The sequence below is a fragment of the Thunnus maccoyii genome, chromosome 2 (assembly GCF_910596095.1).
Source record: "Thunnus maccoyii chromosome 2, fThuMac1.1, whole genome shotgun sequence".
Classification (NCBI taxonomy): Eukaryota; Metazoa; Chordata; class Actinopteri; order Scombriformes; family Scombridae; genus Thunnus; species Thunnus maccoyii.
Genome location: NC_056534.1, coordinates 1,131,974 through 1,153,767, shown reverse-complemented (window position 1 = coordinate 1,153,767; position 21,794 = coordinate 1,131,974). Strand labels below are relative to the sequence as shown.

Here is a 21,794-nt window from a genome sequence, read left to right as displayed (position 1 = left end):
GGCCTTCATCTCTCAGCAGGATTTCTGATATTCAGAACTGCGTTTCTTTTTGAAGTCAGTGTTCACAGCAACTGTTCACTAACACGTTCACCACCACAACTTTATACAAAGGTAATTATAAAGATTAAACGTGTTCCACTGTCCCCCAAACTGCTGAACAAACAGTGGGGAAAGTAACTAAGTACATTTACTCAAGTACTTAAGTACAATTTTAAGGTATTTGTACTTTACTTTATACTTCCACTCCACTACAGGGAAATATTATACTTTCTACTCTACTACTTTCAGATAAAGGATTTGCATAAAATAACATGTGATAAACTTATAAATATGCTGCATTATTAAAGATGAAACTAGATGTTTTCCAACCCTTTATTTTTGTTTCTCTTGTGTAAAATCAGTGTGTAGTTGTTTGCCAGAGAAACATTTCTGCTCTAAACTTCTCAAAAGGCTCAAAGATGTAAAAGCTCCTGATATTTCACAAAAAAAAAAAAACAGCAAAGATGAGAGAAAAGTCTGGAAGTTAATTAAAATGTACTGTTTGTCTTCTTTCCTACATTAATTATAATCTCACAGTCTCACAGTAACATGCTAAATCGAGGGAAACGGATGACAACAAAACCCTGTCCAACTCTGTTAGTGAAGGCGATTAGATGGCCAATATCTCTCACAGGATTCCTGGGAATGGCGCTCTGACACATTTTACTCACATTCCCAAACATGAAGACAGACCGTGTATTTCAGTTTGTTCTCTGTGTCCTCATGCCCGAACCTCAACTGATGATTTACATTTTTACAAGTGTTTCTCTTTGGCATAAAATTTAATAGATAGACTGTGGTTGTGGTTTCCTCCCGTTCACCCGCAGTGACCATCAGATTGTTTATTATGTTTATTACTGTTTATTATTTCCATTTCAAATTTATCTTTAAAAGATCTCCTCAATGTGTCTGAACACAGAGACTCAAGACTCTCCTTAGATAACATAACCAACATGTTAGTTTTATGTTCTGGACACTAAATTTAATTATTTCAACTTTGTGTCTTTTTTTCCCTCCCGTTTTACTTTATTGTCAGTAGGTCACACATCACACGTCAATAAAGCTGATAAAACACAAATCAGTTCACATAACGTTGTTTCTGGGAAATCAGACTTTCTGCTCAAAATACAACAATACCCATGAGCCTCAGCTGCCATTATTATGAGAAGAGGCAACCAATCAGAGTGATAGCAGATTTTTAAAAACTTTGTTGTTGTAGTTGAGAACAAAACCAAGTGATTTAAGCTGCAGATTGTAAAATCTGTTTTCTCAACATTGAAATTGTTTGAATTTAGTTTCTGATTGGATTTTTCCTGCTGAAGTGCACACTGGGAGTCATAGTTAACTTCTACCGAGAAGTTTTTATGTCCACGGTCTAGTAGTTATGACTTTTTACTTAAGAACCAGATATTTTCTAACACAGGAGTTCATCTTTAGTTCTGATGATTCAACCAGGAGAGTTTCATGTTGACCCAAACTGTAACTGAGAGCAGCCACAAACTGAAGCTACACAGCAGCTGATTCACTGAACTAAATTTTCAAATCCAAGCAGACAGAAATAAGCTAATTTTGAGCAGAAAAGTAGTTTTTACACACAAAATGTGTACTGTTGGAAAAATCACCTGTATTAACATCATATGCCAACACAGACTCAGTGTAAAAAATGATCTAGTGTGTAGTTACCCTTTAACTTTTCTCAAAGGTATGTTTAGACCGAAGGAACAGTGAGTTTTTACGTATAAGGTCAATATTAGACCCAAATGGACTTGAATTAGACGGTAGCAGCATACATTGAGGATGCCTGTTTGTATGATATATAAATATTTCAACTTGAGCCAAGAATTCATGAAAGTTGGAGGATTTCGATCAGAGATCGGTTCTGAGATGAGTCAGAGGCTGATCTGTCCTCATACAGATGCAGCCTCAGTGACCCGTTTAAAACATCCAGCGTCATGCCTGAACAAACAACTGAAACAGCAAACAAACACGTGCATCTGTTGTGGTTATCAGGATAATCAGAAACAAAGTGTTTGTAAGGGATTTAAGAAAGTTGTGGCCAACAAACTGCCATGACTGTGTGAAGCTTTCACTGTGAGGCTTTACATCATTATTTCTATCACAGTTTTCAGGTCTTCATTACACGCTGAGTAAAAGTCGAAGGTGGAAAACCACCTGAGTCTGTCCTCTACATTGAGAACAGATTCCTGCTGACTGTATTTCAGAAAAAAGGCTTCGCTGGAATCATGTTCTATTTGAAGAATTCATGTGAATTAGTTTCGAGTGCAGCTCAGTCTGTTGCAGCACAGACGCACAATAATAACACTTTACAAACCTAAAGGAACAATCCAAGTCATAGTCTGATGCTGCATGGTGTCAATTAAAAATCTTTTCAGCTGTGTAATGCTCAATATCATAACTACACCAGCTCCTGCTGAGGCTGTAAGAGTCATCACACACCAGAAAACCAAACTGCTGTATGGATGTTAAACAGAGACACAACTTGTCTTTACCTCTAATTAAAAGTTAGAGTAATGTACCGTTTTTCCTGAGGGGGGTGCCAGAGGAAAGAGCGTTTAAGTGATTACACCACAAACTGAATTCACTCGTCTAGGTGGATCCAGACCATAGATGTATTATTAGAGCTGCATAGGGCTGAGCTGTTCAGCCTTGTGGCCAGTTTTTCCCAGTGGTCACACGCAGCCCAAAAAGCATTTTCCCCATAGACCACCTACTGTAAAAGAGACATCTGTAAAACCGTTGACAGGACACCTCAAACTGCAAACAATGTCAGTCATGACTTTTCTATTATGAATTTTTGATCCATAGAGGTTTTATGTTTGTAAAACTTTCCTCAAGCTGAGAAAAGCGATTTAAAAATCTCTGACTTCATCACAATGTAAAGTCTGTGGGCTCATTGAGAACTTGTGGCCGACGGGAGAATCACCACTGTACATATTCAGTGGGCCGCACAGCATGGAAACAAACCTGGACACTAAAAACTTTTTCTGGGGTATGCGCCAGCCGAACAATTCTTATTGGACTGAATGAGCCCATTTTCAGTTCGGTATCCAGCTCTTATAATACATCCATGGTCCAGACGCTTGCTGACACAATGACTACTCTCAGAGCTAGTTGATTAACTGCTGCAGTGCTAAGCCCAGGATGGAGCATCGATGCCCTTGCAAAATAGTGTTGGGGGCATGGACTAAAAAAATATGGATATAGTCACCATGACGTCATCCATTGGTTTGTGGACTGCAGATTTGAAGCCATCTTGGATTTGACTGACCTTTGGAGCCAGTAGTGACCATATTTGGACGGAGTGGATGGAGCTGCACATAGTGCTAGCTGCTAGCTTGGTTAGCACGGTGCTTTTAAATCTATGGTTAACAGTGATAATGCTAATACTAATTTATGCTAAGGAAAAACAGGCCGCATCAACGTGTCACCGTGGTAGCGACTTGTCAATTTCAACGTAGCCACGCCCTAAAGCATACGCTGCTTTATAAGTAGGACCATAATTTACAAAATGAACATCATGATGCATTGAAGAAGACTTGATACTTGCGATTGAGACCATAAACTCATTAGGAAACTGTTTACTGAGGTAATAAATTAAGTTAGAAGTAGGGTCATTTTCTCATAGACTTCCATACAATCGGACTTCTTTTTGCAGCCAGTGGAGTCGCCCCCTGCTGTTAAAATTTGCTCATCTGCATCTCAGCATGCAAAGCGCACTTGGCTACAGAAGCTGTTAAGCTCAAACTTGCAGAATGCGTCTTGTAGTCAGTCAGATGGAGGTCAGATCACATCTCAGTACGGTTGCTTGGTCTGCACCCAAGTTCAGACCCATTAGTTCAGGTGTGACCAAACCAATCTTACAAAGGGGGAAAATGCACCAGAGTCCCAGTCAATGGGCCTAAAAAACTCAGGTGTGAAAACATGCTCAGATCCCACTTTTCAGGCTTAGCTCTACTCTGTCAGATGTGGTTCAGCTTTGATCACTCTCAGCTGGTCTTTGTCAGACTCAGCTGTGCTTTGAGTTTAATGCTAAAGTTAATGAGTTTTCTAGAGGTAAGTTTCCACAAATAGAACTCTTTTCTGATTCTGATCTCATTCATCATTTTGTGACGGTGCAGTTTCAAGCACTAACCATTTTTAGAAATGGTTCTCATGGAGCATTAAACTATGTTCCTAATTAGTTTTGTTGTCAGAAAGTCAAATCCTGCAGACTGACAATACGCAGAGTTGGATGTGAAATCGGTCGTTTCTAGCTCTTCTTAAAAAGATCTCAGATGTCGGAGCATCCATGAATGCACCAACAAGTCCTCCAAATCCAACAATCTGTGGTTGGTTCATGGACTCCAAGACAACACATGGTTAAGGTTTTGTAACATCATAGTTTGGATTAAAATAATTATTGTTATGGTTAGGAACTATCATCGTCATGGTGACAATAATAACCATGGGGTTCAGGTTAGGGGATGATCGTGGTTGTATACAGGAAGTGAGCAATGATCTCTGCTCTTAAAGTCGGATGTTTTGTTGATAACCTCCTCCCTTTGTGGATTTTGTCACTCCATAAGAACGTCACCCGATTTCCTCCTTTGCTCTGTCATCATTACTACACACTAGAGGGCGCTAACAGAGAATTTCATAACAGTTTCTGCTGTGTTATAAAAGAAAAGCAAAGTTTTCTGTGGTTTGTTGACTGTGGAGGCTTCAGGTCTCTGTAGATTTCACAGTTATGAAGTGAAACCATCAGCTGCCTGGAAGGGTGCACTTCAGTCAATCTGATGGTTCGCTTTGAAGACTGCTCAGCAGGAATGTTAGCTCATGCAAAACCATAATGAATAATAATAACCATAACCATAATGAATCAGTAACGTTGGCTGCATGGTTGTATGACTGATGTCATCATATTGTCACACCAACTTCTGAAAAGAACCCGATTTGTTCTACTGTAGGTCAGGTGGGAACAACGACACCAAGAAAATTGTCAGTCGCTTTCTGCATGAGCCAAATGTGACACAAGCCAATACAGGGAATCACTTATTGTCTTTCACACACACACACACACACAAACACACACACACACACACACACACACACACACACACACACTCTTTAGAGCACCTCCCTCTCTCTACAGTATGTTTCTCCCAAATTTGTGTGGTGCTGATTGTTGTCAGCAGCAGCCAGAGGAGCATTAGAGGACGAGTAGAGACGGTGGTGGATGATCTTCTGTTTGACTCAGACTGGAGACAGATTTTCACCATGAGGTTCGAGGAGATCCTGGATGATGTTGGTGGCTTCTCCAAGTTCCAGTTCCTGCTCCTGTTCATCCTGTGCCTCCCCCGTGCCATTCTCCCCCTCCACTTCCTCCTGCATAACTTTGTCTCTGCAACACCTTCTCACCACTGTGCCCTCGGGAGCCAGGAGGACGGTGGTGAGGGCCTGCTGAGCTCCGACCCCGAAGCGCTGGCCCTCAGGATCCCCCGTCAGGATGACGGCTCCTTCAGCTCCTGCAGGGTCTATGACCCGCCTCTGACCTCCAACCTCAGCCACAGAAACACGACAGCACCTTGTCCACATGGCTGGATATACAACCAATCACAGTTTAGTTCCACAACAGCCACTGAGGTAAGAGGACACAAAAAATTAAAGCTCCATTTATCATTGTGGTAACACTTTTTTTAAGGGTCCCTTATTTTCCGGTAATTCATAGAGAGGAGTTGAGATTTAATTTGGTGCTAATTATAGATGAGTTATAAAAAGATTCACTTTTAGTTAATTACAGTTTTTTTCTGATTGGTTACCTGCATGGATCAATACTGAGTCTACATGTTAAAACTCTTCACGCAGTCGACACAACAGCAACAATTCTGGATCAAACTGTGACACATTTGCATAGTTTTCACACAGAAAGCGTTCAGTGACTACAGCCTTCAAATGTCCTCAATACTTTTCTCACACAAACACAAACAAGCAACAAAACATTTGACATGTTTACATCCTCACTTCCAAACTCTTCAGTTTATGTTTAAACACTAACATGTATTTGTAAAAAGAAAGAAAAGAAAAATGTTCCAAAACTTTTCTTCAACAGAGAAATCATTCTAAAAAATATGTTTCCAAATTAATTTTGAATAATGGAGAAGTATTGCTTACACAGACAGATATTTTAAATGAAATAGAAAATTATTTTGCTAAGATATTTTCATCACCTCTACTCAGCTCTCAAAACTTTCCCCTGCAAAACTATGAAAGTTAACTACTATGCAGAAACAGTCATGTGAGGGTTTGATTACAGAGGAGGAACTTTTTTCTGTTGTAATGTCCTTTAAACCAGGGAAAACACCTGGAGTAGATGGAATACCCACTGAGGTCTATCAAATTCTTTGATTTGGTTAATGAACCATTGCTTTATTGTTTCAATTTCTCCTACAGTTCTACTGGGTATTTGTCTGATTGTCAGAAAGAAGGCCTTCTCTTCTTGTTACTCATGCAGGAACCCAGGACCACTAACACTCCAGTGTTATGATGCTAAGATACTTGCTAAATGTAGACTGAAGAGTGTGCTAACAAGCATTATTCATCAAGATCAATCAGGATTTCTGAAGGGTCGTTACTGGGTTAATTTAGATTGTTGATTTGGAGAAAGCCTTTGATAAGGTTAGTTTAGATTTTATTTTTAAAGGTTAGACATTTTTAATGTTGGTAAATCTTTAATTAATTTGGCAAGTATTATATAATGACACTAGTTGTAGGATTATTAATAATGGTTATATTTCTAAGTCAGTGCCCTTATCAAGAGGAGTTAAACAAGGATGCCCTTTGTCATTATTTATAATTGCTATGGAAATTCTAGCCATTAAAGTGAGGTCTAACGTGGACACACACGGAGGAACTTGAAGTTGGAAATATCCAAACAAAAAATGTCACTGTATGCAGATGACACTAGTTTTCTGCTGAGTCCAAAACCTTCTTGTCTGCAAACTCTTCTTGAACTTTTGGAACTTTTTTCACAGTATTCTGGTTTGAAACCAAATTATGAAAAAAGTAACATCCTTAGGATTGGGGTACTGAAACATACAAATGACCAATTATCTGGAAGGGAAAAACATTAACACTCTTTGGGAAAATCTCCCTTGTTAATTTCTTGGTTGTACCACAATTTATTTATTCTTCTATGTCCCTCTCAACTCCAACATAGGCTTTCTTAAAGTTTTATGAACAGGATATTTTTGAATTTCTCTCGAGTAACAAACCAGAGAAAATCAAAAGAGGAGTATTTAATATTGTATTTCTGTGTTTTGACCCATCTGTCTCTCTGCAGTGGGATCTGGTCTGTGATGACAAAAAGCTGAATCAAGCTCTCGCTACCTACTTCTTCCTTGGGGTCACGTTTGGTGCCATTCTGTTCGGCCAGCTGTCTGACAAGTAAGTTCTTCCGGATTCATTATGTCGTAGACAACTCACAGTCATGTGATGTTGAAGAGGAATAAATAAAGGTGTTGATCACCACTTACAATCAAATCTGTGATCTACAGCTTTACTAACAGTATGTGTGTTAAAGACGTAAGGCTGAGAAACAGCTTATAACAGAATGATCCACAGTCACGTTTATACTGTAAATTCTCATATAAAAGTCTGCATTCAAATAAAGAGCCAGATTAAAAATGTTGACATTATTACAACAGCTCTCATGATAAATTTATTAAGAAAATTTATTTAAAAAAAAAAATAGTGGGTGTTTGGTATTTGTGCTGATTTTGAGTTGATCAGAATAGTTGTCGATCTACTAATCAATCTATCAATTAGAGGCTATAATAATAATAATTACACATTTTATTTATAGAGCACTTTTCAAGCAATAATCACAAACTTAGGAAATTCACAGGACATCAGCATTAAGAACAACTACAAAAAAGTAGAAAACAATAATTATTGTATATCATATTAGACACAAAAAACAAAAACAGCAGAGTTCAACCATTGGTTTTTTAAGGATTTTTCATTGGCGGGCCGTTAACTGGTGCAATGGAAACACAGACCTATATGTCTTGTTTATTTATAACTTTAGTTATAAGGTTGTATCTGCAGGCAAATGTCATTTCCCCATTAATAAAATAATGGTTAACAGCATATTTTAATACTCATTTGGTTAAAAAATGAATACACAAATATACAGACGGTTGACAAATTAAAGGAAAAACTGGTCCAGGTCTGAGTGCTGGGCCCCTACAGTGAGGGGGTCTGGGGGCTCTGTTATGCTGTGGGGGGCATTTTGCTGGCATGGTTTGGGTCCACTTGTCCCCTTAGAGGTGAAGGGTCACTGCTAATCAATATAAAGTAGTTGTGAGTGATCAGCTTTATCCTATGATGAAATATTTCTATCCTGATGGGAGTGGTCTCTTCCAGGATGACAATGAATGGTTTTAAATGATGTGAATCATATGTTATGACCTTCACAGTCACCAGATCTCAACCCAGCTGAACACCTATGAGAGATTTAGGACTGACGTGTTAGACAGCGCTCTGCACCACCATCATCACAACACCACATGAGGGAATATTTTTTTGAAAAATTGTGTTCAACCCTCCAGAAGAGTTCAGAGACTGCAGAATCAATAACAAGGCCCTCCATGACTGTGTATTGTTTTGTTTATGTCTCTTGTTTGTTTTTATTTTGTTATTTACTGTATTTATATAAATTTGACCATTTATTTTCCCACAGATGATTACAAATCACATGTTAGATCAGGCTGCTGTGTTTGGCGTCACATGTGCCTCTGAGCAAGGCAGCTGATTCACCTCATTCATTCAAACCAGCAGCTTTTGTTCAGTAACAAAGTCAGCTGTTGCTGACAGAAATGTGTGTGTGTGTGTGTGTGTGTGTGTGTGTCATAGGTCATTTGGGGACAAATTTCAGACTAAAGACTGGTTAACTGGGGATGGTTTGTCCAACTGGGGACAACAGCCGTGTCCCCAATTGGGAAAAAGATGGTTTTTGGGCCAGTGGTTATGGTTAGGGTCAGGGTAAATCTCCAGGAAATTAATGTAAGTCTATGTAATGTCCCCAAAAGTGTGTTTGTGTGTGTGTGTGTGTGTGTGTGAGAGAGATACAATCGTGCAGACAGTGCTCTTGTTTGATAATCAATGACATGGCTATATTAGGTCATTGACATTTTGGGCTTGTTTAATATAGACTCATGTGGTCACACACACACACACATCACACGCACACACACACAGTAACAACAATAATACATCTCTTGCTGCGACTCCTCTGATGTTGTGGCGTTTTGGTGTTTTTGGCTCCAGACAACACGATGACTCTGAATATCGAGTATTTACAACCTGTTGCTTGATCATTCAGAGCAGTTTAAACACTGTCTTCACAATAAAAGCCAATATAGAAATCAAGAACAGTCATATTTTTACTGTTTTTCATTTTTCAGAGCTCCTGATGGATTTTATATAAATGATGAAACTTACACTTATTACAATTTTTAATAAACTGTGGGACAGAACAAAAAACAACAGCTCATTATATTATGAGACAGTTGAGTAATGACCATAACTGAGGTATTCACAGAAAAATACACAGATTTTCAAACCCAGCAGCAGATTCAAACAATCTCAACACTTGTAGAGATGCTGCCTGCAAGTCAAAAGTCAGGGCATCAACCTGCTCTGACCGCTTCGTTTTGCAAAGTTTTTTTCTTTCCTGACGATATGACGTCAGCTTGTCACATGTCCATAAAGGTTTGTACATTCAGTAATCTTTGTTGCTAAGGTGTTTCCATGTGTTGTTCACATTTGAAAATTTGACATTTGGAGTAAAGAAGGAGAAAAAGAAGTAAAATCCTGCTACTATAGTTTGTTTACATAGCCTCCGGAGCCGGAGGAAGCTTCCTGAAGCTGACCAATCAGAACAGAGTGAGCTCATCAGGAGGCGGGGCCTTAAAGAGACAGGAGATAAAACGGCCTGTTTCAGACAGAGGCTGAACTGAGGGGCTGCATAAAGGACCAGTAGAAAATAAATAAGGAGTTTTTAACTGGAAATCATGCAAAGATATTCCAGTAGAGCCCCAGAATATAAATATATATCTTTGTACTGCTGCCAGACTGTTCACTGAGTCACAAAAGCCTTTGACAACATCTCTCCACATTAACATCTACTTTGGAGCATATTTCAACTGTAAAAATCAGAAAAAAACATGTGCACTAACATGTAAGTGTCACTTGTAGTAGCTGGTTGAGGTGCAACTAATTTTAACTTCTTTACACCATTTAATTTATAATAACGCATCATATTTAATAAACTGATCACATGCTTTGTATGTAAAATCTGCAAAGTAACTAGTAAAAATACAGTAGCTATTTAGTAAATATAGTGGAAATACCTCAAAATCGCACTTAAATACAGCACCTGAGTAAATGTACTTTGGTTGCAGGTTTGGTCGTAAGTCGATGCTTCTGGTGGCCTTAATCACTGCCACCATGCTGAGCGTCATCTCTGCCTTCTCTACCACCTACGTCATGTTCGCTGTCTCCAGAGCGCTCTGCGGCGTCGCCCTCAGCGGCCTCTCCATCATCGGCGTGGTCCTCGGTAAGAAATCAGCGACACATTTAACACAAAACCACATTCACTTCAAGCTCGTGTCTCCCTAGCATAAACACTTCTGACCAGGGCAACATGATGGATTTTTATTTAATATGCAGTAGTGAATAAAACTGCAAAATGAATTCCTACAATATAAAGTTGGAATGTAGATCATAAGTCACAACTTAACTATGCTGCTATGATAACAAACAAGTCATATAATGCTTATTTGGTGAGGTGATCATATTTATTTACATTAAAGGACCAGTGTGTAGGATTAAGTGGCATCGCCCCCCCCCCCCCCCCATGGAGAAACTTCCATATGAGTCACGTCTGCAGCTGCTTCACAGTAAAAGCTCTCTAAAAGCATGACAGTGTTATTGGAGGCTTTATTGTGAAACAGTTGGAGTTAGCTGGCTGCTTAATTTAAATAATGGTCAAAATATATAATTGTACATATATATTTGTCAGCAGGACAAAAACAGGATAATACTGTATGAAAGCTGGATATGTAGATTATTGTTATCTGTTAGACAGCTGCTGTGATCTGTTGATTTTCAGGGTCTAAACCTGCAGCATCAGAGAACCGAATGGTATAAATCTGTCTCTTATGTCTGCTGCTGTTACCTGCTCAGGTATCGAGTGGACAGACGTGAAGCACCGGACCTTCACTGGGACTGTCATGAGTCTGTCATGGAGCGCGGGGAACATGGTTCTGGCCCTGCTGGCCTACTTCATACGAGACTGGAGACACCTGACGCTGGCGGTGACGGCGCCATGTATCGCTGCCATCATCTCCTGGTGGTGAGGTGGATGTTAGAGCGAGCTGTGGTCAGCAGATATCTTTGTGTCTCTGTGTGTTGATGTGTGTCCATCTGTGTTCAGGTGGCTGCCTGAGTCGGCCCGCTGGCTGCTGGCCAACGGCAGAGTGGAGGAGGCCAAAAAGTATCTGCATCAGTGCGCAAAGATGAACGGGAGGAAAGAAAACACAGCCAAGCTGGACACTGAGGTACAACTGTTTGTTGTCTGTATGAGCTGATTGGTGGGAAATGAGTTTCCCCATTGGAGATTAATAAACATCCAGCATTAACACAAGTTACTGATGAGCTAAATCTAAAATCCATATTTCTGTCTCGCTGGTCCAACAGGAAGTTAAAGGAAGAGTTTCACTGATGCTTGAAAAATAGCAAAATGGCAGCATCTGGAATTGTTTAGTGAATTATTTACATGAAGTAAATATCGTACAGTTAATGTAGTTGTGTTTTCTGGTTTTGCGGTTGTGTTTTGTTATTTTTTGTTGTGTTTTGTATTTGTTGTTTTGTTTTCCTATTTGCCGTTGTGATTTGCACTTCAGGGCCACCGTAGACTTCTTACTGACAGATGTCTACAACAGAGGACAGAAGAAATGAAAGCCTGTCTCAGTGTAAACCTGCATCACTGACAGCGTAGAAACACTCAGCTCGTTTGTTGACATGAAGAATCTAACATGATGCAGTAGCTGCAGCTGAAGTCTCAGTTCTTGGCTGTGTTTCTGTTTCAGACTCTGGGGAAGGTGACGGTGTCCGAGGTGGCTGAGAAGACTCACTCCTATCTGGATCTGGTGAAAACGCCCCAGCTGAGGAAGATCACCCTCGTCTCTGGACTCTTCTGGTAGTGAATCGTCTTCTCACCTTTGACATGAAGAAGTAGCCAAGGAGCTACTGTGTGTTGATACCAGCCGTGTTGCTGTACCTGCAGGTTTTCCGTGGCCTTCCTGTACTACGGGATCAGCTTCAAGATCTCAGGTTTCGGCGTCAGCATCTATCTCACGCAGTTCATCTACGGAGCCATCGAAGCTCCCGCCAAAATCCTGACCTTCTTCGTGTTGGATTGGATTGGGCGACGGAACGGCCAGGCATGGTTTCTGATCACAACCGGAGCCCTGATTGGAATAAACACGGCCATTCCTTTTGGTGACATCATCATTCACAAACACATAAATTCATCAGAAAGATAGAGGATGATCTGTTCTTGTAGCGGTTTCAGTCTGTTTCAAGACATGAAATCTGATGATAATCTCATGATAATCTACTTCTTTTTCAGAGTTCTCCAACCTGCGCATGTGCATCGCTGTGTTGGCGAAGGGTTTCTCTGAGGCAGCGTTCACCACGGCGTTCCTCTACTCGGCCGAACTTTACCCGACCATCCTCAGGTAAAACTCCCAACCTGAAACCAGGAGGGTCAGGTGTCGTCACAAAGAACAACTAGACAGCCAGTGTTTAAAAAAAAACAACAATATTTATTTACAATAAAATGCTGAGTATTAGGGATGCACGATATTATCAGCACGTCATCGGTATCGGCCGATAAAAGCTGAAATATCGGCATCGGCGAATGCTGCCGATTACGAGAGGTAATATATGTCGCCTTCCCCTCCACCGCCTGACTGTGCTTCCCTCAATGGACTATGTTACCCTGACGGTCCTGGTGCTTCCTCCGCAGGCTCCACTTCACTGAGCTGCCCGTCAGACCAGCTGCCCGTGATTCCCTTCGATCATGCTGTGGCTAACGCTCCGCTAGCCTCCCAGCTAACGTTAGCCCCGGCTCTCCAGATGGATCTAATGGGAGCAACGAGCCCCCGGTTAGTTATTCAGGTTAAAGTGGGAAGAAGCAGCGGGTCTGACGGGCAGCTGAGTGAAGTGCAGCCTGCGGAGGAAACACCAGGACCGTCAGGGTGAAACAGTCTGTCAAGGAGCTGCTGTGTTCAGCTGCACAGATAGGAAACACTTCGGCTGCCGGGATGTACCACTCTGTTTGGAAAAAAAAACCTTCTTCCTTTTGGTTTATAATGGCGGTTGGCAACCAGCGTATTAGGTGCATTACCGCCACCAGAGATTAAATCCTACATTAATCCTGTCTGTCTAATAAACTCAAAGAAAACTCTACTGCTCCTCCCACTTGGCAGGTTCATTAAAGTTTTAATGCTGAGCTCCTGAACTCCAGTCTCCCTAAGTTCTTCCTTCATATATTGTCTTTCTTGATCATAGTATAATCTATGCTTGCACACAAAATAGCCTCCTCAGCCAGCTGGAAAAAATATGTGCATATATCGGTATCGGCAATCGGCCACAGTGACTCGGAAATATTGGCATATCAGATATTGGCAAAAAATCCAATATCGTGCATCCCTATTGAGTATTCCTTTATGCTTAGCTGTGTTTATGGGTGTTTTCTCATGAGTTGATCATACAAAACCAAACCTGACTGGCATAAACAGAAAGCTTCAACAACACATCTGCATGTCATTATTTGTTTCCTGTAATGTTTGATTATGATTATCACTTCAGCTGTTCTTAAACTGATGTGATTTACTCCGCAGTAGAGGTGTGCCGGTGTCAAATTTTCACGATTATGGTTGGTAAAAATATCACAGTAAGAAGTATCATCACAATAGTCATCAGAGTTTCCTGAAGTTGCAGCTTTGTAGGACTCAGTTCAAACTGTAATGTGTGATGTTTACTAAACACTCTTAAGCCAGCTGCGCTTCAGTGGCTTGACGACTAATGTTAATAAGTCCTGTCCAGAGTGGTGCAGTATTGCACATAAGTGATGAATAAGACAAACACAGTGATGGTGAAAACTTAAGTGTGAAAAACAAGCTTGTTTGTGGGGAACACTGCATTAAAACTGAAGCTCCTGCTGCTGTTTTTGGACAGGCAGTGTGGTTTGGGCTACACTTCGTGTGTCTGCCGGATCGGGAGTTCTCTGGCTCCGTTGATCATGCTGCTGGAGGACAGCTGGCTTCTTCTGCCGCCGCTGATCTTTGCTGGGACGGGGATCCTCAGCGGCAGCTTGGTCTTCCTGCTCCCAGAGACGCTCAATGTACGTCTGCCTGAAAACATCTTCGATGTGGAGGAGGGAAGGTAAGGTATTTCTTTTTTACATTCATCTGTAAGAGATTCTAACTGCTTATTTTCTCCGCTCTGCCACGAGTCTCAGGTTTAACCTATGAAATACATGGAGAGGGCGGAGGCTGGAGGAGCCACGTCACGACATATGATTTATGTTGTACAGGAAGGAGTTTGTCCTTGAGGGGAAAGGTAAAGGTGTATAACATCTGACTTTCATGCAGGACATCAGAGTTCATGTCCTGTCAACTGTATCTTCTTCTAACATTAATCATTCTGATCACACCGATGTTGTACAAAGTGAGAATTTTAAAAATGTTGTCAGTCAATGTAATTGTGCCAAACGAGGTTTGATGTAACTTTGGACTGTTACAGTTACACAGTGTGTTGATCGCTCAGTGTATCTTGGCCCACAATAAAAAAACAAACAAAAAAACAAACAAATCTAAGAATTTTGATATCAAGATCGTTGCTGTGTTTAAAAATTAATATCTGTCGACTTATTGTTATTGGATTTTTAAAACTCCTAAACATTTATATCAGTATTAGCCTCAAAAATCCAGGCTCAGTCGAGCTTTAATCAAAACAAACACCCACAAACATAATCCGCTTTAATTTATCTTTAAAGGAACAATAATATTAAAAATCTCTACTCAGAGTCACTTCAGATGAGCTGAATTTATCTCCTCAGAGCTGAACTTGTGTAAAAAATATTTTTGTGAACATTTGAATTTGTATTGTTAGAGAGAATTCCCCCTTCACTTCAATAGTTAGAATTTTATCACAGCAACATCTGGTGGACATCAGAGGAACTGCAGCTGCTTCATCCTCCACAACATCATGCAAAGAGTCAAACGTTACTTCTGTTAAAAGTTTTAGCTGCTTGAAGGTAAATTATTCACAAAAAAGACTAAATCTCTCTCTCTCTCTATGTTCAGACACAGGCAGAGTGATGCAAACGGAGATCTGAATCCAACAGAAAGGACAACATGGCAGGATGAGCTGCTGTAACAGTTGCTGAGGATGGATCGGTGCTTCTACATTTAGGACAACAGAGCTGACGTTAAGCTTGTATTATTGAGACTGGTTTGAAAACCTTCGACTAGCTGCTGCTGATATTCAGCCGTCAGTCAGCTGTTTCAGACACCTGACGCTTCCTATAATATCTGCTGATGTCACATTAAGACCATACAAGTAAAATGTTGTGTGTCTTTGTTTTCTTTTGTCTTTTTCTGACTTGAAAAAAAAACAACTTTTTACATCATAGAAATTCACTCCGTCACTGCAGTTTCTGATAAATCTGTCATTAAAGCCAGTCAATAACAACTTTTAAATCTCTTCTTAAAACAGACCTCTCCTGATTTTTATTATATCTTATTTCTGTTTTTAGTCCCTTTTAATGTTCTTTTCTTCTGTCTTACATCACTGGAATTGGTTTTGTCTGTTTTATCATAAAAATCTAATGATTTTATAATTTGTCAATGTTAATGAAACATTTTGTATCTTGAGTTTTGTAAAGTTCTCAATGAATAAAGATTATCATGATTATATAAAGTCAAATACAAAAACAACATAATTCCCTTTTTTACACCAAATACAACATACAAACAAAATTTTAAAAACAAAGACAAAGAAAGAGACATTTTCCTAAATAAAACTTTACTTTTATTGATGACTAAATGAATGTAAATTTACACCACAGACAGATCCTGGTTAGTGGAGATCTTAAAACAGTCCCACAGTGTTCCTTCATGACAGATTCATGGCTAAGAGCCATTTAAGGACCCAAAGTTACAGTTTGTTACTCAGTATTTTAATAAAACAACGATTCAAATGAAAGGTGTGAACGTGTCTCTGGTGGTTGTGAACCCACAGAGAGCTTTTTAGCCACATTTTCTGTCTGGTTCAGCAGTTTTGTCATAAACCAACAATAGCAAACAGCCAGCGGTGGAGACCAAACCAGAGCTAAAAGAGAGTGAATATTAGACTTACATTCACACACAACTCCAACGGGATGATCATATTGCTGACATTGGTTGGATGTTGATGACAGCAGTTGTTAATTTTGCACAAAAACTTTGGTTTCTTTGGTTTCTTTAAATGATCATTCTGCTGATTTTCTATATTTGTCTTCATGTTTGGATCCAAACCAACAATGAACTGATCTACTAACAAGTATTGTGTGTTTATCAAAGCTGGTATATCTTATTCCTCCGTTGTTGTCCAGAAACTATTAAAATACATCTATGAGCCACACCGCTGCACATGTTATTCATTCCTTAAGAGGCTTGTTTAGAAACGGCTCCAAAGAGTAAAAAATAGCAATAAGATAGAAACCCAACATGAAATAACCAAACCACAACCTCTTCGTCAACTTCACTTTGTACTGAAGTTCTTTGAGAAATTTATAATGTGGCACAAAGTCCAGAGGCTGTGATCTGCAGCACAACGAGCTAGTGAAGCTCTGCACATGCTCAGTAGCGTCTGCCTCACACAGAACTACTCTCCAGAGACTGAAAACATGATGCTGTTATTTGTCTTTGGAGCCGTTTCTAAACAAACTAACGTGACCAAACTCTTCATGATGAAGGAACATGTGACCCAATTATAGAAAACCAAAAATTATACTTTAAAAATGGAACAGCGTCACAATTATTCTAAATGGTGTCACATAAAATGTATATAAACACATAAATAACATGAATCACATGAAAACAGTATATTATAACTGGATCTGATTGGCTGGTTGGTGATGAAACCTTCACGTCTTCACTGTGCGGAGCGTCTTTCAATGCTGAAGGCAGTGCATCAGGAACTGATGGCCTCTCATTGCTTTCCAATCAGTTCCTGATGCAGTATCATCAACACCAGGAAGTCTGACACACACACACACACACAGATATGACTCAAAGTGCATGTACAAACAAACAATACAAACAATAAGTGTCCCAAAGTTGGTAAATTGTACAAAGCTTTAAATTGAAATCTCTTAACAAGGCAAAAAAAAAGTCAGATATCAAAATGTTTTTTTTAAAAATGAAAACAGTGAAAATAGAGGCTTGGTGTGTTTAATGAGCTTTGATCTAAAAAAAACACGTCACAGCTGTGAGAGAGGAAGGTATACAAAAACTGAAAAATCATCAAGTGTTAAAAAGGATCAGTTCACCCAAATCACAAAAAACAAACTATTTATTATTTATTATCATTACTAACACGTTTCCTCTTCCTCCCAGTGGAATGCTTTAGTTTTTACTGTGAAATAACCCTTTATTGTAGCTCAAACATTTAAATAAAAATGTAAAAATGAAATTTTAAGTCATCATGAACTCATTAAAGTGTGCAAAAAATAACCCAACTGAAACTGAATGAATGCTGTTTACTGACTTTATAATAATGACTGATGATGTTTTGTTTGGAAAATGAGACACATAAACTTTCAAAAACACAATAAAACCTCCTTTTGTAGATATTTTTAGATTTTTCAGTTTCAACGGCGCCCCCTTGAGGCTGTTCGGGTATAACGCGATGGTGCTGCGTTCAGGTGAACCGCAGCCGGCGCCGTGAGACGCTCAAACTCACAGTTGCCAGCTGAGATTAAACTGAATAACAGCTGTTTCCTGTAAACAAAATGTCCTCTGTCCATCTTTTACCTCAGCAAAAATACAAATACATTAAAAAATACTCCATTATAAGTAAAAGTCCTGTATTCCAAATGGCACTTCAGTTAAAGTACTGAAGTATGATCAGTATCAGCAGTACTTTAACAAGGTGTTCAATTTGTGTCAAATAAATGTAGTGAATAGCATAATATTTCCTTCTGAAATGTAGTGGAGTAGAATTATGAAGTAGAATAAAAGTGAAATACTCAAGTAAAACACAAGTATCTCAGTATTGTCCTACTTAAAGCTGGAATAGGTAATTTATCTTAGAAGCACTTTTGTTATATTTGTTGAAATTCTCTTCACATCTCGACAGTAATCAATAAATCAAATGTTTTGACAATAAAAAAAAAAAATCCAGTATCTGTGGTTGTCGCAGGTCTGTAATAAGTCTGTCTAATCATTTCATTCAGTCTGCATGAAATGATTGGATGTCCACCTGCGTGAACTCCGCTGCAACCATGTGCATGACAGGAAAAGCAACGTGTGATCATCGGGAAACTGAACAGCACACAATCTTATCATCAGTGCTGGAAGTGAACTCAGCTCCCAGAAAAGAAACATGATATCTCTCGATTTCGAGCAGGAAGACGGGACACTTCCAACAGGTGAGAGGCGGCCATCTTTACTGTTTACTGTGTACTGAAGGTAGATGTGCCTTGAGAGGAAGTTGTGTGTGTGTGTGTGTGTGTGTGTGTACGGCAGCTTTAAGTACCTGAGCAAATGTACTTAGTTATTTTTTTTTTAAAATCATTTTAGCATTTAAATCATTTCACTCACTGATATCAGTAAATACAGACACACTCCTGCCACCAGGAGCCGCCAACAAGCCACCGTTACTTCCCACGGCTTCACTACACAGCAGTGGGTCTGTTATTGATCGGTAACAGTTATTGATCAGTAGAGCAGAGTGATCAGCAGAGCGACTGGATCATCTCTGCAGGTGATTGTGAGGAAACGTATGACGTCACAGTTGCCTGCAGAGATTAACAAGTCGACCTGAGGGGCTGGAAACACACACACAGTTGTTACCATGGAGGCGTCTGGTTTCTCATGGAGGCGGATGTCTGGAGGAGAGTGTACAGAAGGAGAGAGGAGGTCAGGTCAGAACATACTGAAACTTCATAACTCTTCATAACACCAGAAGAAAAACACCCACTTCCTGATTTAGCTCTGTCCTGTCCTTCACAATCACATAATTGCAGCTGCTGCGCAGATCCAACACATCTTTTTCTCACTCTAGGAACACATCCTACAAGCTCCAGTGCTGATGTTGTGAGCAGTTTTTGTAACAAACTTGGTAGCTGCAGCTGCACACTAATATTTCCAAGCAAATATCTTTTTCTGTCTGGTCTCAATATGAGGCCACTTTGTACAGGATTGTACATTTCTGGAAATTCAGACATTACAAGGAATTTCTGTCCATTTTACACTTCAAGCGGTGATTGACAGCAACTGGCTGCGCCCAAAAAGGTCACACAAAAACACGCTCTGACACACACACACACACACATAGGCCTGAGCACAGATGACATGTTGGATTTGTTCCGGCCTTCGGGCTCCGGGGGTTCTGGGAGCTCTAACAAGGCGAGACATGGACAGACAAAGCATCAATTAGAGCTGTGGGGTGTCGGGCAGCAGACAGTGGACACTGAACATGGACCCCCCTCAACTCCTCTATTGTCTCGCCGTTGAAAACAGAAAAATAAAGACAATGTGATTTGATTCTGCTGAAGTGCACTCTAAAAGCCCTCGCAGCCCTCTTCAAAAGCGTCGTCGTCTGCGGCCGGCAGATGTGTCTCTGCACGTCGACCCCTCGCTGTGCTCCAAATACACTTTTCATCCGACTGTTTCTGGTCAAACATCATAAACATACATCACAGCAGAAGTTTCACAAATGTCATGTTTCATCATCACTGAACCCTCAAAATGTAAATAACATGTTAAAGGACAAGTTCACAGTTTTTCAAGTGTGTCTTAAACCAACAGTCAGTGTTTTTCTTGCTGTAATCATTCCTCCTGTTCATACTGACCATTAGAAGATCCCTTCATAATGACCTTACAATGGAAGTGATGGGGGACAAAATCCACAGTCCTCCTTCTGTGCAAAAATGTTTTTAAAGTTTATCTGAAGCTAATATGAAGCTTCAGCATCCAAATGAGTCAAATCAAGTAGATATCTTTCAACGTTACAGTCTTTTTAGAGCCAAAGTTCCTCTTTTTGTTACTATACTTCCACCTGCAGCTCAACAGGGAAACACTGTCCGAGGAAACACAAAGAGGGAATTTGATGCTAAAAAGACTGTAAATGTGTCAGATATCCACTTGATATGACTAACTCAGACTGCTGAAGCTGAATAGAAGCTTCACACAGACTTTTAAATGACTGTGTGGACACACTGTGGATTTTGGCCTCCATCACTTCCATTGAAAGCACATTTGAAGGATCTTTTAATATCCAGTATGAACAGGAGGAATGATTACAGCGAGGAAAACTTCTTTCACTGTTCATATGGACACCTGACTGCTGATTTAAGACACACTGGAAACACTGGAAACCTGTCCAGTGCCCCCATCACTTAGATTGGAATCACATTAAGAATAAAAACAGACTTAAAGAACTGTGAACAAATCCTTTAACTGTACAAGAAGCATTTAATCTGTGCCATGTAGCAAACAAAAGCAAGAAGCTTGCGACATATATGAACTTTGTGAAAGATAACAGATAATAATCCACTTAATAATTATCAGCAGTCAGAGTTTTCCAATATTTTGTCCAGTAAATGATTAAAACTAAATATTAGAAACATTAAATAATCTATTGTCTTAACACAGATAAATAAAATATGAAAATAAATAGTTAATAATTGGTTTATAAGTCACTATAATGCATCTTTCAGCAGATGTAACATGTGTGGACACACAGATGTGTATAAACAGATACTGAATGACAATATATTAAAACACAGCTGCAATAATATAAAATCTGTCTTCATAGGAGAAGTTAGAATAAAAACATGTACATTAATAAAAATCTATCTGCTTGTAACTACATTATAATGTGTTATAAACATTTATTAACTCTTTATACACTGATTACAAATACTATAAAGAGGGACGTAAAGTCAAGTGTTTCCCATAAAATTACTGCTTTGTGCCCTTTAAATTCTGCCCAGATATCCAACGTGCTGAGCACATGTCTCCATGTGTTAGTGTCTGAATATGAACAGCGGGAGAGTGAAGAGTTCTCCACAGTTACGTCTAGTTTAAATATGCATCTGTAAAATGTTCATTCTAACATGCAGTTAAACATGTTGACAGGATTTTAACATTTCAGAACCTGAAAACAGAAGCAGACAGTTTCTCTGCAGACACGAGGAGCTGCCTTCGAAACACAAACTATGACCTGAACGACACAACGACGCTCATTATTACTCACTTATTCTCATCCAGACGGACAGAATTATACACATCTGTATTATTTTTAGGTTATTTAAAAAAAAAAAAAAAATTTGCCTTACCTCGTTGATAAAAACACATGCACACACACACACACGCAGGCTGCCGGGCTGAGGAGAGCTGTGAGAGTCAGTACTG

General features: G+C 39.6%; 1 protein-coding gene across 2 annotated transcripts; it reads left to right on the top strand.

Moving 5' to 3' along the window:
• Window positions 1-5,313: 5,313 nt before the first annotated feature.
• slc22a7a (solute carrier family 22 member 7a) lies at window positions 5,314-15,945 on the top strand. Of its 2 annotated transcripts, XR_006098807.1 has the most exons (11): window positions 5,317-5,682; window positions 7,379-7,482; window positions 10,503-10,657; window positions 11,287-11,455; window positions 11,537-11,660; window positions 12,192-12,301; window positions 12,389-12,603; window positions 12,734-12,842; window positions 14,347-14,512; window positions 14,630-14,730; window positions 15,477-15,560. XR_006098807.1 is itself a non-coding variant. In XM_042426591.1 (10 exons), the coding sequence occupies exons 1-10, from the start codon at window positions 5,317-5,319 to the stop codon at window positions 15,547-15,549; spliced, it is 1,632 nt and encodes a 543-aa protein (XP_042282525.1). In that variant the 5' UTR covers window positions 5,314-5,316; the 3' UTR covers window positions 15,550-15,945. The 2 variants fall into 2 exon arrangements, 1 of the variants encoding a protein (XP_042282525.1); XM_042426591.1 differs by lacking the exon at window positions 14,630-14,730 and having other exon boundaries at window positions 5,314-5,682; window positions 14,347-14,553; window positions 15,477-15,945.
• Window positions 15,946-21,794: the final 5,849 nt, after the last annotated feature.

Excerpts from the sequence above, each read along its gene's own strand:
- slc22a7a (XM_042426591.1), top strand. The coding sequence starts at position 5,317 with ATGAGGTTCGAGGAGATCCTGGATGATGTTGGTGGCTTCTCCAAGTTC. Across the intron at positions 7,483-10,502 it reads TTCGGCCAGCTGTCTGACAA|GTTTGGTCGTAAGTCGATGC; the intron begins GTAAGTTCTTCC and ends CTTTGGTTGCAG. Across the intron at positions 14,554-15,476 it reads TTCGATGTGGAGGAGGGAAG|ACACAGGCAGAGTGATGCAA; the intron begins GTAAGGTATTTC and ends CTCTATGTTCAG.